The sequence below is a fragment of the Cetorhinus maximus genome, chromosome 4, assembly GCF_964194155.1.
Source record: "Cetorhinus maximus chromosome 4, sCetMax3.hap1.1, whole genome shotgun sequence".
Taxonomy (NCBI): Eukaryota; Metazoa; Chordata; class Chondrichthyes; order Lamniformes; family Cetorhinidae; genus Cetorhinus; species Cetorhinus maximus.
In genome coordinates this window covers 84,592,378-84,612,000 of record NC_135882.1, presented here as the reverse complement: position 1 = coordinate 84,612,000, position 19,623 = coordinate 84,592,378, and the positions used below count along the sequence as shown (strand labels likewise).

General features: G+C 43.1%; 1 protein-coding gene across 1 annotated transcript in view; it reads right to left on the bottom strand.

Annotated features, from left to right (window-relative positions):
* The window catches only part of LOC144679732 (gamma-glutamyl hydrolase-like), a 68,835-nt gene that overhangs the window by 26,693 nt on the left and 22,519 nt on the right, over positions 1-19,623 (bottom strand). Inside the window, exons 3-4 of the mRNA XM_078540430.1 lie at positions 14,318-14,368; positions 10,473-10,557 (exon numbers count right to left, since the gene is read on the bottom strand). Coding sequence (XP_078396556.1) covers positions 10,473-10,557; positions 14,318-14,368 — 136 coding nt within the window. The remainder of the gene's footprint in view (positions 1-10,472; positions 10,558-14,317; positions 14,369-19,623) is intronic.

The window sequence follows — 19,623 nt, the reverse complement described above, 5'->3', positions numbered from 1 at the left end:
AGAGAGTGGTTGATGGTCCCTCTAAATAGCTTTGGTTGGTGAGGTCTTTCCTGCTGCTGAATGCATGGTCAGCTATGTGTATTCAAGTGAGGACATTAGCTGGAGGAGTGGGATCGCAAATGGCAGCAGTGCCTTCAAATCAGTGTCACATGCCGTTCGACATCACAACTCTGTCTACTCTACAAACTTCGGAGTGTGGTCCTAATGCCCACACTGATCTCCCCAAAATAGCGTCTTGCACACACCAGGCTGGAAGTGTCTACATGTGGTGCGGATTTCATATTGAAAGCAAAATGGCACCGATAGTGTTGAAAATATGGGTGTTATGAAGTTGAGCTTTGCAGTCATTGCTCTAACTTCCTATATCAACCATTCTCTATTTGTCCCTCATGAAATACATTAGATTACATTCTAATACCCACATTGGCCTCTCCTATTGAGAGACTAATTGCCATAATGCTGCAGGAGAGCACCCACTAATTAAATGTGGAAATCACGAACTGTTAGCACATGTTATGCAGATCAAGACAAGCAACATTTTTTACTGCTGGAATTGGGATGTCCTAAAAAAGTTCCAAGCAGTGTGGTCCAGATAAAGAGAAGTCTCTGAAGGAATCAGAACTTATCAGTGGTAGAAGGCAGTAAACCCTTATCTTCCTCTAACTTATGTGGTTCTAATTTGCAGTTATGTACAGTAAACAAAGAAATTGCTAGAATGACTTGGGATGATTGACTGGATCTGGTTATAAATATTTTATTTATGTAGAGTAGATTTTTTTATTATTGAAATAATTACTATAGGCTCAGTTGGTAATACTCTCACCTTGAGGGCGTCCACAATCATAGACACATAGACAATAGAAGCAGAGTAGGGCATTCTGCCCTTTGAGCCTGTTCCACCATTCAATATGATCATGGCTCTTCCTCAATGCCATACTCCCACTCTTGCCCCATACCCCTTGACGCCTTCAGAGTCTGGAAATCTATCTATTTCCTTCTTAAGTATATTCAATGACTTGGCCTCCACAGCCTTTTGTGGTAGAGAATGCTACAGGTTCATCACCCTCTGAGCGAAGAAGCTTCCCCTCATTTCAGTCCGAAATGACCTAACCTGTATCCTGAGACTGTGACCCCTTGTTCTAGATCCCCCCAGCCAGAAGAAACATCATCCCTGCAACCAGTCCATCCAGCTCTGTCAGAATTTTATACATTCAATGAGATCCCATCTCATTCTTCTAAACTCCAGTGAATAGAGGCCTAGTTGACCCAATCTCTCATCATACAACAATCCTGCCATCCCAAGAATCAGTCTGGTGTACCTTCACTGCACTCCCTCTATGGCAAGTATATCCTTTCTTAGGTAAGACCAAAACTGTACAAAATACTCCAAGTGTGGTCTCACCAAGGCCCTGTTTGGCTGCAGTAAGACATCCTTGCTCCTGTACTCAAGTCCTCTCACAATGAAGGCCAACATACCATTTGCCTTCTTAACTGCTTGCTGCACCTGCATGCTTGCATTCAGTGATTGATGTGCAAGAATACCCAGGTCTCCTTGTACATCAACATTTCCTAATCTATCCCCATTCAAATAATACTCTGCCATTCTGTTTTTCCTACCGAAGTGGATAATTTCAGGTTTAACTGCATCTGCCATGTATTTTCCCACTCACTCAACTTGTCTAAATCGCCTTGAATCCTCTTAATGTCCTCCTCACCACTCACATTCTCACCAAGTTTTGTGTCATCAGCAAACTTGTAAATATTACATTTGGTTCCCTCATCCAAATCATTGATATATATTGTAAATAGTTGGGGCCCAAGCACTGATCCCTGCGGTACCCCACTAATCACTGCCTGCCACTCTGAAAAAGACCCATTTATTCCTACTCTCTGTTTCTTGTCTACTAACCAACTCTCAATCCATGTCAATATGTTACCACCAATCCCATGTGCTTTAATTTTTCACACTAACCCCTTATATGGAACTTTATCAAAAGTTTTCTGAAAATCCAAATACACCACATCCACTGGTTTTCCCTTACTCTTACTCGGGTGCAGTATAGAGAAGAACTGCACTGTAGGGGTGAAATGACATTTTAAATTGAAGATCCACATGTCTTTCTGGTAGTTGAAAAGGGTCCCAAAGCCCGAGCTAAAGAAGAACAGGAACTTTCCCAAGACCCTGCCAACATTCCTCCCTCAACCAACATTATCTTGAAGTCAGAATTTCGGGAGCTAGGTAGGAAATTATCAAGCAAGACCTGGATGACAAAAGAGATAGAGATTAAGATGAAGAAGTGCGCTTATGACAAATGCCAGGTCAAAAATACAATTGAGAACCAAGCTGAATATAGAAGGTTCAGAGGGAAGGTGAAAAAGCAAATAAGAGAAGCAAAGAGAGACTATGAAAAGAGACTGGCAGCCAACATGAAAAGGAATCCTGAAGTCTGCTACAGGCATATAAATAGTAAAACGGTGGTTAAAGGAGGAGTAGGGCCAATTAGAGACCTAAAAGGGGATTTACACATGGAGGCAGACAGCGGCCTGTAACTTCTGCACTCCCCAGCGTCGGATTTGGGGAATGCCCCAAAGATGCACTGGGAAATCCCGCTCAGAAGTTCCCAGGTAAGGGTTTGCACGGCAATTGCCTAGAAGTGCACACTTCCTCTGGAAGATTGTGCTGCGCTGGGACCCATCCGAAAATGCGATTTAAATCACAAATTTCGAAATTTCTGCCGGGGTTATACCAATAGTTACCCAGAAAAAGTGAGCAGAATTAAAACCTCTTCTAACTTTGGGGTAACTATTGTAAAGACCCAGGCCGACCCCACAGGGCTCCCCAACACCCCCACTCCTCTCCAACACCCCCACTCCCTTCTTCCCCAACACAGGACTCCCCCATCTCCCTCCAGCCCTCCGACAACCCCACCTTGCCACCCCCACCCCTGCCACCAACCTTAGCACCCCAACCCCCCACCCCAACATCGGGCCCCGACCCCCACTGCCACCCCAAACCTCGGACACCCTGACCTCCAAACGCTGCCACCTCCCCCACCCCCGACCTCCGGCTCCCCAAACTTCGAATGCCCCCATCTTTACCCGACCTCCACAACCCCCAGCTGACCTCCGGACACCCCCCCCCTCCACCAAACTCGACCCAACCTTGGACCTCCCAACCAGACCCGACCCGACCTCTGACCCCACCCCCAAACTCAGCCTCGCACCACCCTGACCTCAGCCCCTACAACCCCCTGACCTCAGCCATACCTCGCACTCCCCCCCCTCCAACCTCAGGCCCCACCCGTCCCCGACTTCAGCTCCGGACACCCATGGTGGCCATGCAATTTTCAAGACTAGATAAGTGTGCATTTATTTCTTCTAATTTCTGTGGGCCAGCACTTTCTGACGCTAGCCGGAAGTTACAGCCTGGCATAACGGAGGCATTAAATGAATGCTTTGCGTCTGGATTTACTCAGGAAGTAGGTGCTCCCAAGCGATGGTGAAAGAGGAGGTAATTTCAACAACACAAGGTTTTAAAATTAACAAGGGGGAAGTATTAGATAGGCTGTCAGTACTTGAAGTTAATAGACTGCCATGACCAAATGAGATGCATCCAAGGAAACGGGGGGAAGTGAGAGTGGAAAATGCAGAGACACTGGCCATAATTTTTCAGCCGTCCTTAGGCTCAGGGATCACCCAGAGGACTGGAGAATTACAATTGTTACAACCCTGTTCAAAAAAAAGGGTGCAAAGATAAACCTGGCAAATACAGGCCAGTCAGTTTAGCTTCAGTGGTGGGGAAACTTCTAGAAACAATAATTAGGGACAAAATTAAAGTCACATGGACAAATGCAGATTTAGTATGGAAAGCCAACATAGGATTTATGGGAAAATCATGTTTAACTGGATTTTAAAGTTTTTTTTTGAAGTAACAGAGAGGGTAATGTTGCTGATATACATGGATTTCCAAAAAGCATTTGATACAGGCTGTACATCAGACATGTGAGCAAAGTTACAGCTCATGGAATAAGAGGGACAGTAGGAACATGGATACAAAATGGGCTGAGTGACAGGAAACAGACAGTAGTGGTTAATGGATCTTTTTCGGGCTGGAGGAAGGTTTGTAGTGGACTTTCCCTGAGGTCAGTGTTGGGACCCCTGCTTTTCCTGTTATATATTAATGAGCTAGGCCTTAGTGTACGGGACACAACAGCAAAATTTGTGAATGAGACAAAATATGTCTCATTGTGAACTGTGAGGAGGATAATCTAAGAACATAGGACATAGTCAAGTTGGTAGAGAGGTCAGACAAGGGGTAGATGAAATTCAATGCAAGAGAATGGTTCCAAGGAGAGGAATTTTAGTTATGAAGATGGAATGGAGAAGTTAGAACTGATTTCCTTGGAGAAAAGAAGACCAAGAGGAGATTTGATAGAGGTATTCAAAATCATGAGGGGTCTGGACAGAGGAGATAGAGAGAAACTATTCCTCGTGAAATGATTGAGATGAGGGGGCACTGAAAAATGGCTTTTCACACAGCGTGCGGTCAAGGTCTGGGATGCACTGCCTGAGAGTGTGGTGGAGGCAGGTTCAATCAAAGCATTCAAAAGGGAATTAGACTGTTATGTGAAAAGGAAGAATGTGCAGGGTTACAGTGAGAAGGCAAGAGAATGGCACTAAGTGAATTGTTCATTCAGAGAACTGGTGCAGATATGATGGGCTGAATGGCTTCCTTCTGCGCTTTAACAGTTCTGTGATTCTGTGAAATCAATTTGTCATTTGGTTCATTGCTGTTTGCATGATAGCACTCTGCAATCTCGCATGTTTGTCTGAGTAAAGGTGACTGCATTTCAAAAACAGTTGTGCAATACTTTGAATCATGGGATTTTACAGCAGATTCGCCAACCAGTAGAAATAGCTTTTCCCTATTTACCTTATATAAACTTGTCATAATTTTGAATGCCTAAGCCAAATTGACTCAATCTGCTTTGCTTTAACAAGCAGAACATTAATTACTGTAAGATAAAAGCAAAATACTGCGGATGCTGGAAATCTGAAACAAAAACAGAAAATGCTAGAAAAGCTCAGCAGGTCTAACAGCATCTAACAGGAGAGAAAAGGCCAGTGATAGGTGGAGGCAAAGGAGAGATTGCCAGAAATGTCATGGACAAAAGGATAAAGGGTGTTAATGATAGTGGTACTGTTTTCAATCTTTTTTCCCACCATCATCCCCTCCCCCCACCTCACCCCCACGGCCATCTGTCAGTTGTTCATGTTGTTCTTTCCACAGTGCTTACCCTTGTCCTGGTATTATCACATTCTGCTTTCTTAATGCTACCATCAGCACCTTCTTTAGCCAGTACCACTATCATTAACACCCCTTTGTCCTTTTGTCCATGATATCTCTGGCAATCTCTCCATTGTCTCCACCTATCACTGGCCTTCTATCCAGCTTCACCTGCTCCGTCCCCCTTAAAACAGCATAAATTTCATCACATTTTACTTCTCTTTAGCTCTAAAGAAGAGTCATATGGACTCAAAACGTTGACTCTGTTTTTTCTTCTCCGCAGATGCTGTTAGACTTGCTGAGATTCTCCAACATTTTCTGTTTTTGTATTAATTTCTGTAGTCTCTCCTGATGAACAAAGCATTCAGCACTGGCATCATCTTAATGAATTTTTTGGTACCTTCTCCTTCCTAAAGAAAATATGACATAGTAACTTGACATAGTATTTTAACTGTGGTCTAACAAATGATTAGATTAATGTAAACATTACCTCATTGTTTTTGTACACAATATCCATATTTAAAAACCTAGGATCCCACAGACTTGCTTTTTAAAAAGACTTTATCAAATTATCTGCTCATCTATAAACATTTTTACATCCGAACTCTGGTCCTCTACTGCAATTCAATCATGTGGTTGACTCTTAAATGCCCTCTGAAATGGCCTAGAAAGCCACTCAGTTGTATCAAACCACTACAAAGTCACAAAGAAGGAATGAAACCAGACGGACCACCCGATATTGACCTAGGCACCGGAAACAGTAAAGGCAATCTCAGCCCTGTCAACCCTGCAAAGTCCTCGTAACTAACTTGTGGGGGCTAATGCCAAAATTGGGAGGGCTGTCTCACAGACTAGTCAAGCAACAGCCTGAAATAGTCATACTCACGGAATCATACCTTACAGACAATGTCCCAGGCACCACCATCACCATCCCTGGGTATGTCCTGTCCCACTGGCAGGACAGATCCATCAGAGGTGGCAGCACAGTGGTATACAGTCAGGAAGGAGTTGCCCTGGGAGTCGTTAACATCGACTCCGGACCACATGAAGTCAAACATGGGCAAGGAAATCCCCTGCTGATTATCCCGTACCGCCCTTCCTCAACTGATGAATCAGTGCTCCTCCATATTGAACACCACTTGCAGGAAGCAATGAGGGTGGCAAGGATGCAGAATGTACTCTGGGTGGGGGATTCAATGTCCATCACCAAGAGTGGCTCGGTAGCACCACTACTGACCAAGCTGGCCGAGTCCTAAATGACATAGCTGCTATACTGGGTCTGCGGCAGGTGGCGAGGGAACCAAGAAGAGGGAAAAACATACTTGACCTCATCCTCACCAACCTGCCTGCTGCAGATGCATCTGTCCATGACAGTATCGGTAGGAGTGACCACCGCACAGTCATTGTGGAGACGAAGTCCCACCTTCACTTTGAGGATACCTTCCATCATGTTGTGTGGCACTACCACCACACTAAATTGGATGGATTTCGAACAGATCTAGCAACTCAAGACTGGGCATCCATGAGGCACTGTGGACCATCAGCAGCAGCAGAATTGTACTCGAACACAATCTGTAACTTCATGGCCTGGAATATCCCCCACTCTACCATTAGGATCAAGCCAGGGGATCAGCTTTGGTTCAATGAAGAGTGCAGAAGGGCATGCCAGGAGCACCAGGCATACTTAAAAATGAGGTGTCAACATGGTGAAGCTACAACACAGGACTACTTGCTTGCAAAAGGTCATAAGGAGCAAGTGATATATAAAGCTAAGCAATCCCACAACCAACAGACCAGATCTAAGCTCTGCAGTCCTGCCACATTCAGCCATGAATGGCAGTGGACAATTAAACAACTCACTGGAGAAGAAGGCTCCACAAATATCCCCATCCTCAATGATGGGAGAACCCAGCACATCAGTGCAAAAGATAAGGCTGAAGCATTTGCTACAATCTTCAGCCAGAAGTGCCGAGTGGATGATCCATCTCAGCCTCCTCTGGAGCTCCCCAGCATCACAGATGCCAGTCTTCAGCCAATTCGATTCACTCCACGTGATATCAAGAAATGGCTGAAGGCACTGAATACTACAAAGGCTATGGGCCCTGACAATATTCCGGCAATAGTGCTGAAAACTTGTGTTCCAAAACTTGCCGCGCCCCTAGCCAAGCTGTTCCAGTACAACTACAACACTGACATCTACCCGGCTGTGTGGAAAATTGCCCAGGTATGGTCTGGTACACAAACAGAAGGACAAATCTAACCTGGCCAATTGCCGCCCCATCAGTCTGCTCTCGATCATCAGTAAAGTAATGGAAGGGGTCATCAACAGTGCTATCAAGCAGCACTTGCTTAGCAATAACCTGCTCACTGACACTCAGTTTGGGTTTCGCCAGGGCCACTCAGCTCCTGATCTCATTGCAGTCTTGGTTCAAACATGGACAAAAGGGCTGAGCTCCCGAGGTGAGCTGAGACCTCACCCTTGATGTCCTTGACGTCAAGGCCACATTTGACAGAGTGTGGCCTCAAGAAGCCCTAGCAAAACTGGAGTCAATGGGAATCAGAGGGAAAATTCTCCACTGGTTGGAGTCATACCTAGCACAAAGGAAGATGGTTGTGGTTGTTGGGGGTCACTCACCTCAGCTGCAGGACATCACTGCAGGAGTTCCTCAGGGTAGCGTCCTAGGCCCAACCACCTTCAGTTGCTCCATCAATGACTTTCCTTCCATCATAAGGTCAGAAGTGGGGATGTTCGCTGATAATTGCACAATGTTCAGCACCATTTGTGACTCCTCAGATACTGAAGCAGTCCATGTCCAAATGCAGCAAGACCTGGACAATATCCAGGCTTGGGCTGACAAGTGGCAGGTAACATTCGTACCACACAAGTGTCAGACAATGACCATCTCCAACAAGAGAGAATCCAACCATCACCGCCTGCTGTTCAATGGCATTACCATCACTGAATTCCCCACTATCAACATCCTGGGGGTTATCTTTGACCAGAAACTGAACTGGACTAGCCATATAAATACTGTGGCTACAAGAGCAGGTCAGAGGCTAGGAATCGTGCGACGAGTAACTCACCTCCTGACTTCCCAAAGCCTGTCCATCATCTACAAAGCACAAGTCAGGAGTGTGATGGAATACTCGCAACTTGCCTGGATGAGTGCAGCTTCCAGAACACTCAAGAAGCTTGACATCATCCAGGACAAAGCAGCCCGCTTGATTAGCACCACATCTACAAACATTCACTCCCTCCACCACCAACGCACAGTAGCAGCAGTGTGTACCATCTATAAGATGCACTGCAGGAATTCTCCTTCAACAGCACCTTTCAAACCTGCAACCACTACCATCTAGAAGGACAAGGACAGCTGATAGATGGGAATACCACCACCTGGAAGTTCCCCTCCAAGTCACTCACCATCCTGATTTGGAAATATATCGCCGTTCCTTCAGTGTCGCTGGGTCAAAATCCTGGAACTCCCTTCCTAACAGCACTGTGGGTGTACCTACACTACATGGACTGCAGCGGTTCAAGAAGGCAGCTCACCATCACCTTTGCAGGGAGCAACTAGGGATGGGCAATAAATGCTGGCCCAGCCAGCGAAGCGCATATCCTGTGATTGAATAAAAAAGATGTTACACCCATGTAGTTATGGCCGCAAACTTCTGAAGATGGACATTTTACTTTTAAAAAAGCAGAATGCAACTGGACAATTTATCTCAACAAGGTGGAGTCCAAGGGGGTCAGGTGACCTGTGTTTTCTGTACAGACACAGGGACTGACTCATATTTGCGCCTGTCTCTGAGAAGTCCCAGATGTTGATGGCCGCCCCTCTCCATTTCAATTAGAGAGATTCATTCTTTCCTTATGGGGATGAAAATGCAAATGAAGATTTTCAGAGGCTACTCATAACTGGAATGTTGGTGGAGATCTCAAATATTTTCCATTGTGTTACAATTGCTTAGCCCATCATACCAATTGTGTGGACAATAGGAACACCGATACTGGGTCACATGGCAGAAATTGGTTTGTGATAGGAAACAACTTATTAATTTAAAAGGACAGCCCAGGGCAGTCAGTCTGGGAAACAAAGACTACAGAGGGAAGACATCTTGCCCAGAGAAAGGAAGAAACCTGCCTAGAAATTAGGCTACAGGCAGAGAAATGGGGGTACTTTTTCACCTGCAGATTATATCTTCACCACAGGGGCTCAATCACAACTTTGGCTGGAAAAGCCAGAAACCTGCTCTTGCATACAGTAAGCCCCTGTGAGTTCATCGACAGAAACTTCCAACCTCCATTGGCTTCAGTGAACCAAGACCGAATCCTCAGGCCTCCAATGTTTCCAGCGTACCTCTTCAGAACACACAGTAACAGTGACTTTTTGGATTCTTTAAGAAAGCTAAGTGCATGCTACATATTTTGTAACCATCTTTTCTTGTGTGCCCGTATGCGAGTATGCAGTGTGTCTTGTGTGAATGACTGAGTAGATGTTGTTGCGATTACATTTCGAGTGTTGAGAAAATAAATGTTTATTCTTTCTTTTAAACTACGAGAAAGCCTATTTTGCATCTGTTCTTGAAAGTCACAGCACTCAAGGGGTTAGCACACAGGACACACACACACGCACACATACACAAACGAGAAAAGATGGTTACAAAAGATGTAGCATTCTCTAAAACACATCTTGTTGCGAGTAGTCATGAGTTGGAAAAAGGGGAACCATCTCACCAACTCTCTCCTGTCCGTAACAATCACTCCACATTTCTCCTCACTAAATTTCATCTGATGTTTATCTCCACAATCTCCTGAAGTCACTTATAGTCCACTTGATGTTTAATTATAATTTTTCTGTCTGCAAATATTGATAATGCACCATCTTTAGATACAGAATGGAACATATGTCAAGAGCATGATCCCTTAGTTCAGAAAAAAATCCTTCAACAAGCAATTGTGTTTTCTGTCCTTCAACCAAAATCCAACCATGCTCCTTTCCTTTACAAGTACATGTTGTAATTATACCAAAAAGCCTCCTATACAGAAGCTTATGAAATGCCTTCTTAAATCCATACATATAACATTTCTCAAGCCTGTGATAAAGATGGACATCATGTAAATGCTAAGTCTTCCTTGCTAATTTGAGCAACATGTTTATATAACACATATACATGTAGTTACCTGAAGTGCGAGTTTATAAAACAAGGCTGCATTCTTGGAAAAATCAGATGTTAGAAGGTTTGCCCCACCACCTGGGATAAGCAGCCTAAAAATAATCAGAGATGACAATATCAATTCAAAACATCATTTTATTGCAATAGTTGAACAGCAGTAAGGAAAAATTATGTTGAACTGACTCAATCAACATGAGGGAATAACCTATTTGATGTCATCTTCACCAATCTACCTGTCACAGATACATCTGTCCAATAAAGCACTGGTAGGAATGAACACACACAGTTCTCATGGAGTTCAAGTCCTGTCTTCATCCTCCAACATGTTTATATGGCACTACCACCGCATTAAGTGGAATAGATTAAGAGAGATCTAACTGCTCAAAACTAGGCATCCATAAGGCACCATGAGCCATTAGCAGTAGAATGGTCCACAATCCCAATCTGCAACCACGTGACCCTGTATTTCCCACAATCCTTCAAGACGATCAATTCAGATGCCCAACTCTGGTTCAATGAGGAATGTAGAAGAGCATCCAGCACTAGACACTTCGAAAATGAGTTGCAATTTGATGAAGCTGCATTCCAAACAGCAAAAGCAGCATGTGACAAACAGAGCCAAACGATCCCACACCAACTGGTCAGGTCAAAATCCTACAAAATAAAGTTGTGAAAGGTGGTGGGTAATTAATCAACTAGTGGGAGGAGACATCATAAGACCATAAGACAGAGGAGCAGAAATTAGGCCATTCGGCCCATCGAGTCTGCTCCGCCATTCAATCATGGCTGATAAGTTTCTTAACCCCATTCTCCCGCCTTCTCCCCATAACCTTTGATCCCCTTACCAATCAAGAATCTATCTATCTCGGTCTTAAATACACTCAATGACCTGGTCTCCACAGCCTTCTGTGGCAATGAATTCCATAGATTCACCACTCTCTGGCTAAAGAAGTTTCTCCTCATCTCTGTTCTAAAAGGTCTTCCCTTTACTCTGAGGCTGTGCCCTCGGGGCCTAGTCTCTCCTACTAATGGAAACATCTTCCCCACGTCCACTCTATCCAGGCCTTTCAGTATTCTGTAAGTTTCAATCAGATCCCCCCTCATCCTTCTAAACTCTATCGAGTATAGACCCAGAGTCCTCAAACGTTCCTCACATGTTAAGCCTTTCATTCCTGGAATCATTCTCGTGAACCTCCTCTGGACCGTCTCCAGGGCCAGCACATCCTTCCTGAGATACGGGGCCCAAAATTGCTCACAATATTCTAAATGTGTTCTGACCAGAGTCTTATAAAGCCTCAGCAGCACATCCCTGCTTTTATATTCTAGTCCTCTCGAAATAAATGCCAACTTTGCATTTGCCTTTCCCCTAACTACCGACTCAACCTGCAAGTTAACCTTAAGAGAATCCTGGACTAGGACTCCCAAGTCCCTTTGCACTCCAGATTTCTGAATTCTCTCCCCATTTAGAAAATAGTCTATGCCTCTATTCTTCCTACCAAAGTGCATGACCTCACACTTCCCCACGTTGTATTCCATCTGCCACTTCTTTGCCCATTCTCCTAACCTGTCCAAATCCTTCTGCAGCCTCCCCACCTCCTCAATACTACCTGTCCCTCCACCTATCTTTGTGTCATCTGCAAACTTAGCCAGGATGCCCTCAGTTCCTTCATCTAGATCATTAATGTTTAAAGTGAAAAGTTGTGGTCCCAACACTGACCCCTGCGGAACTCCACTAGTCACCGGCCGCCATCCTGAGAAGGACCCCTTTATCCCCACTCTCTGCCTCCTGCCAGACAGCCAATCTTCTATCCATACTAGTACCTTGCCTCTAACACCATGGGCTTTTATCTTACTGAGCAGCCTCCTGTGCGGCACCTTGTCAAAGGCCTTCTGGAAGTCCAAGTAGATAACATCCATTGGCTCTCCTTTGTCTAACCTACTCATTACCTCCTCAAAGAATTCTAACAGATTTGTCAGGCATGACCTCCCCTTGATGAAACCATGCTGACTTTGCCCGATTTTACCATGCACTTCCAAGTATTCTGAAATCTCATCCTTAATAATGGACTCTAAAATCTTACCAACGACCAAGGTCAGGCTAATCGGCCTGTAATTTCCCGTCTTTTGCCTCACTCCCTTCTTAAACAGGGGGGTTACATTAGCGATTTTCCAGTCCTCTGGGACCCTCCCTGACTCCAGTGATTCCTGAAAGATCACCACTAACGCGTCCACTATCTCTTCAGCTATCTCCTTCAGAACTCTGGAGTGTAATCCATCTGGTCCAGGTGATTTATCCACCTTCAGACCTTTCAGTTTTCCTAGCACCTTCTCCTTGGTAATGGCCACCATACTCACCTCTGCCCCCCGACTCTCTTGAACTTTATCTTTAACTTTAACATAAACATAACTATTCCCAATGATGGCAGTACCAAAAGCCAAGGCTGAAACATCTGTAAATGTGCTAAAATACAGGAAAGCAAAAGGTGTCATTCAGCACCATTTCCATCTTTACCCTGCCCCAACCCCCATATCTCTCTATTCCCTGCTAAAATAGAACTGAACCTGGTCCCTATTGAATACTTCAGCTAAGTTCACATTTACTGTGCTAAGCAATAGCATTTTTCATAATAAGACACAAGGTTATCTCTAATTAGACTTTAGTTCTAACTTTTCACAAAATACCTCTCTAGAGCAACTTTTCCAAACTGAATATTGTTCTCAAACATTTTTCCATATTTAAATAAATTTAGCTTAGTCCCTTTTCACAGTCTACCAAGTCTAAAAGCAAAAAAGCAGCATCAGTTGCACATACCTCTTTGGAATCCTTTTGCACTCCTAATATATTATTTTGTAAGAAGATAACCATAACTGAACAGCGCTACATTTTTGGTCACACTAACGTTTTAACATCAGTATTATTTCATGGCAGGATCTGATTAAACACCCAACATGTGAGTTGGCTTTGTAACCATTGCCATAATTGTGCTTTCAAAATTTGGTTATTACATAAAGAACTTTTCCTTTGTCAGTTTGATACATTGCCTGCTGACTTCATGACAAAAACAGCATGTTAAAGCGATGTTAAACAGCAGCGAAATACAAATTGACATTACTAGCATATTAGGGCACTGTGTACCTCAGTCGCACAGTGCTAACCTTCATTGATAGGGTAACTAATTCACTATATTAGTGCCATCAGATTTAACAACAATTGTATAGCACACTCTGCCCTTTCGTTTACATGTATTTCTAGATAGAAATAATCAAAATCTTTGTCAATAAAAATATTAATTTCTTTTAAATTGCAGAGATAATTCTATAGATAAGGAACACATTGAGCAACCACAGCACCTTAGTCCAGGCTGACGGCAGTGTTAGCAGCAACAACTCATAACCAACTGGGCATTAACTTCCCACAGTGAGGAGCTACTATGATGCTCAAGCAGCGGTGCATTGGTAAAAACATCAGCTCTTCATGCAACTCTCTTTCATTGGTTTGGCTTGATATTATTATTATTCAGGACCACAGCAGATAAAAGGCAAACATATCAAAACACATTTGTTTATTTTACACTATGCAAACTGAATTCCCTTTTGTAAACCTTGTCCTCTCAATTCCCGTAGTTTAACCTTTTAAGCACAAGTACTTTAGTAAAAGTAATTGTTGCTGCAATAGAAAAAAAATTCTTACACTATAGCCCTTAAAATGCTTTTTATTCTCAAAAGCACTGTTAGTAAAAGATCTTATAACTTACTACAGTTCTGATATAAAAATGCCAAATTTCAATAATACAATGTAAAAAATGATCCATATTTCAAATGAAGACTGTTGTGATTTACTAAACCACTTACCCATTTATGGAATAAAATAGTTTTTGATACTGAGCTTCAGTTAGTTCAATGCTATAGGAGAAGAAAAACATCTACATTAGATTAACTTTATTACATTTGAAAATAGAACAAGCAATTTCACTTCAATAAAATAAAATTTGATTTCAATCCTGGAGGATCACACATTTAAGAATTAAATATTATATAAATATAACTAAAAATTATAATATTGGTTATCCTTTATAGTTATATCAGCATTTTTAATTAATTATATATAATCAGAGTGCTAAAACAACCAAAGCACACACAAACATGATCACAACTGTCTCTTTTTGCTCAACAGTTTTAAAACAAGAAACTAAACAAAATGGTTTGTACTATTAAACTTAGCCATAAAGGGCCTTGGCCCCTCTAATTAATTTTGACACTTTAACCTGCCGAACTGAGCAAGATTCCAACCTTTGTCCCCATATTGGTTCCATTATCACGCATCCTTTAACCCTGCTGGAATTGGAAAACAAAAGCATCACTTCCAAAATGATGATGGCTCCTCTGGTAACTCAGTTATGAAAAAAGCCCACCTTATTCGTTCAAAGCTGTCATTAGACAATGCCAGTGGTAACTGAATTGACAAGTTCCTGTCACATTTGTAAATGGTGCAAGTTAATCAGAATCGGGTGGTAAAGGATTTTGCAAGTGGATTGGAATTCTTTTTCGTTCATGGGAAATGGATATTGCTGGCAAGATCAGCAATTATTTCCCATCCTTAGTTGCCCTTGAGAAAGTGGTGTTGTGCTGCCTTCTTGACTCATTGCAGTCTATGTGGTAAAGGTACTCCTACAGTGCTGTTAGAGAGGGAGTTCCAGGGTGATACAACAACGATTAAGGAATGGTGTCATATTTCCAAGTCAGAGTGGTGTGTGACTTCAAAGGGAACTTGCAGAAGCACCTTCTGCCCTTGTTCTTCCAGGTAGAGGTCTGGTAGATGCTGTCAAAGAAGCCTTCATGAGTTGCTGCAGTGCATCTTGTAGGTGGTCACTGCTACCACGGTGCGCTGATGGTGGAAGGAGTGAATGTTTAAGGTGGTGGATGGGGTGCTAATCAGGCAGGCTGCTTAGTCCAGGATGATGTCAAGCTTCTTGAGTGTTGTTGGAGATGTACTCATCCAAGCAAGTGGAAGGTATTCCATCACACTCCTGACTTGTACCTTGTAGATGATCGAAAGGTTTTAGGGAGTCAGATATAGTATTACCAGCTTGACATGCTCTTGTAGCCATGGTATTTATATGGCTGATCCGGTTAAGTTTCTGGTCAATGGTGAACCTCGCAATGCTTTCGGTAAGGAATTCAGCCTAGGTAATGCCATTGAACGTCAAAGTGAATTGGTTAGATTCTCTCTTGTTGGAGATGGTCTATGCCTGGCACTTGTGTGGCACAAATGTTACTTGCCACTCATTAGCATAAGCCTGAAAGACAGTGTACCTGATCTGGCAGAATTGCACAACTGAATGCTGAGGAACACAATGTTAAGGAAAATCTCAATTTGTGACATGCACCAACTCCAATTTAGGCTTGATACTACAAATCATTCAGCCAGTTAAAGAAAATTGATTAAATGAGAACTCACTGGAAGGAGGTGAAAGATAATTAAAGATTTAGAGGGCTTTAATCTAAATAGTTGGGGGGGGTCGGGGTGGGGGGGATTCATGTGAGGAGAGATTTAGAAAGTTAACAAGAAAGGGCAAGACAATAGTGCAAAGCAACGACATGGGTAATGATCACGATACGGGTAATGAGTGTGACAGGGAAGGGCTGCGCATACAAAGAGAAGTGCACCAGCAAATAAGGTCAGAATGGGAAAAAATGGTAAAACGACAGAGTTAAAGGCTCTTTTTCTGAATGCATGCAGCATTCATAACAAGATGGATGAATTGATAGCACAATTTGAAATAAGTGGATCTGATATTATAGCTATTGCAGAGACATGGTTACAATGTGACCAAAGCTGGGAACTGAATATTCAAGAGTAATTGACATCTTGGAAAGATAGGAAAAAGGAAAAGGTGGCAGCTCTGCTATTAAAGGATGAGATCAGTATAGTAGTGAGATATGGGGTAGGATTTTCCAGCCTCTCCTGCTGGTGGTTCCGGTCCTGCCGAAGTCAATGGAATCTGTTGCCTGCATGGGCAGGAAAATTCTGGCCATGATCTTGGCTTGGAAGATCAAGATGTATAGACAGTTTGGATGGAAATAAGAAATAGCAAAGTTTATTTTAGACCTGGTAATGTGTAGTGAGACAGATTTAATTAATGATCTCATTGTAAAAGATGCTTTAGGAAAGTGTGATCAGAATATAGTAGAATTTCACATTCAGTTTGAGGGTGAGAAACTTGGGTCTTAAATTAGTACTTTAAAACTTAAACATTGGCAATTCCAAAGGCATGAAGACAGAGTTGGCTACAGTGGACTGGGAAAATCGGTTAAAAGGTAAGATGGTAAAGAAGCAGTGGCAGACATTTAAGGAGATATTTCATAACTCTCAACAAAGATGTATTCCAGTGAGAAAGAAAGACTCTACAAGAAGGATGCATCATCTGGATGTCAAGAACAGTATCGAATTGAAAGAAAAGGCACACAATGCTGCGAAGAAGAGGGGTAGGCCAGAAGATTGGGGAAATTTTAGAAACCAGCAAAGGGTGACCATAAAGGGGGAGAATTTGGAAGATGAAATGAGCAAGGAATATAAAAACTGACAGTAAGAGCTACCACAAGAATATAAAAAGGAAGAATGTAGCTAAAATGGGCATTGGTCCTTAAATATTTTTTTAAAACTTATTCTTTCATGGGATGTGAGTGTCCCAGCACTTGTTGTCTGTTCCTAATTGCCCTTGAAGGGCCTGGCTTACTAGGCCATTTCAGAGGGCAGTTAAGAGTCACCCACATCGCTGTGGGTCTGAAGTCACAGATCAGGTAAGGGTGGCGCTTTCCTTCTTTGTAGGGCATTAGTGAACCGGATGGGTTTTTACGACAATTGACAATAGTTTCATGGTCACCATTGCTGGGACTAGCTTTCAATTCCATATTTTTTTTATTAATTGAATTCAAATTCCACCAGCTATCGTGGTGGCATTAGCCTGGTCCTGTGGATTACTAGTCCAGTGACATTAACACTTTGCCACCGTCTCCCTTTGCATAAATGAGGCCGGGGAATTAAGAATCAGAAACAAGGTAATAACAGAGAATTTGAACAACTATTTTCAATCTGTCTTCATGTTAGAAGACAAAATAATAGGAGAAAATCAAGGGGCAAAAGGGAGGGAGGAACTTAAAACAAGCATTACCACTAGAGAAAAAGTATGAGGACACTAATGGGACTAAAGGTTGATATGTCCCATGGACCTGATGACCTACACCCAAGGCCCCAAAAGAAGTGGTTGCAGAGGTAGTGGGCGTAAAAACTACAAATGTAATTCTTCTATTCAAAAATGGAGGGAGACTGAAAACAGGAAACAATAGGCCAATTAGCCTGACATCTATCATTGGGAAAATGCTGAATTTTATTATTATGGAAGCAGTAGCAGGGAATTTAGAAAATCATGATAAATCCAATTGGGTCAACCTGGTTTTATGAAAGGAAAACTGTGTTTGATAAATTTATTAGAATACTTTGAGGGCATAACAAGTAGGGTGGATAAAGGGAAACCAGCAGATGTAGGGCCAGATTTTCACTCCCGAAGTGGGTAGCTTAGTTAGGAATTTCCCAGCTTAGCACATCCACCTCGGGAAAAAGTGCCCTGAATGATGCAACTTTTGCTCCGGGGTGGAAGCAGGGTGGGAGCTGGGCCCTCCGCCCCAGATGCAGGGCAAAGGCAGTCAAAGGGGCTGCCTATTGTGATGGCAAGCTGATTAAATGGCCAATCTCAGTTCTCTGGGACTTCACCCCAATTGTTTTGTTAACTCTTAGGCCCTCTAACCCCTACACCTCACAACCTCCTAGCCCCCCATTCATTCCTAATGTGCCATCAATGCCAACTCATACACTCCCTAACCTCATGGGCCCTTATAGACCCAAAGCCAACCTAATGCCTACTCATGTGAACCCATGCCCCCCACCCATCACCCTCTGCCCTTACACCCTCCATGCCAACTCACCACACCCAAGCCACGTTGAGGTGAAATAAGGAGACCAAAACTGCACACAATAAATATCAATTACATTTATTACTATAATAACAAAACTCCCATTCATGAAAGCCCATTCAAAATGTTAAAAACCCTTCAAGTACTGAATCCCTTATCAAAACAAACAAACTTGTATTCAGAACCACACATCAAAGACAGCTGGTCCTTTAATGACCTCTTTGAGCTGTCAATCAAACTGTGAACTTACAACACTGCCGGTGGGATATTTGTTAGTTGTGGAAAATAACCCAACATTGATAATGATGTAATGATAGCCCTTGGGGTAATGTCAACAAACAGCTATTGTAACTGCTATAACAGATGTGTTTTCAACTCTCACTGACACTGCCAGTTAGATTGAGTAGAGTATGTGGCCAAATGTACTGCAGTAAATAGATATCCTGTACGCTCACTAACCTGTTCAACAAGTGGGTTAATTGCACATGTGACTAGGAATGTCTTGGAGATCATAGAAACATAGAAAATAGGAGCAAGAGTAGTTCATTCAGCCCTTCAAGCCTGTCCTGCGATTCAATATGATCATGGCTGATCCTCTATCTCAATGTCGTACTCTTGCTCTCTCCCCATACCCCTCGATATATTTAGAGCCTAGAAGTCTATCTATTTCCTTCTTAAATACATTCAGTGACTTGGACTGCACAGCCTTCTGCGGCAGAGAATTCCACAGGTTCACGACCCTCTGAGTGAAGAAGTTTCTCCTTATCTCAGTCCTAAATGGCCTACCTCGTATCCTCAGACTGTAACGCCTAGTTCTAGACACCGCCCACCCCCCCACCCTCAAAGCCAGGGGAACATCACCCCTGCATCCAGTCCGTCCAACCCTGTCAGAATTTTATATGTTTCAATGAGATCGCTCATTCTGCTAAACTCCAGTGATTACAGGCATAATCGGCCCAATCTATCCTCATACGATAATCCTGCCATCCCAGGAATCAGTCTGGTGAACCTTCACTGCACTCCCTCCATGGAAAGTATATCCTTTCTTAGGTAAGGAGACCAAAGCCGCACACATTACTGCAAGTGTGGTCTCACCAAGGCCCTGTACAGCTGCAGTAAGACATCCTTGCTCCTGTACTCAAGTCCCTTCGCAATGAAGGCCAACATACCTTTTGCCTTCTTAGCTG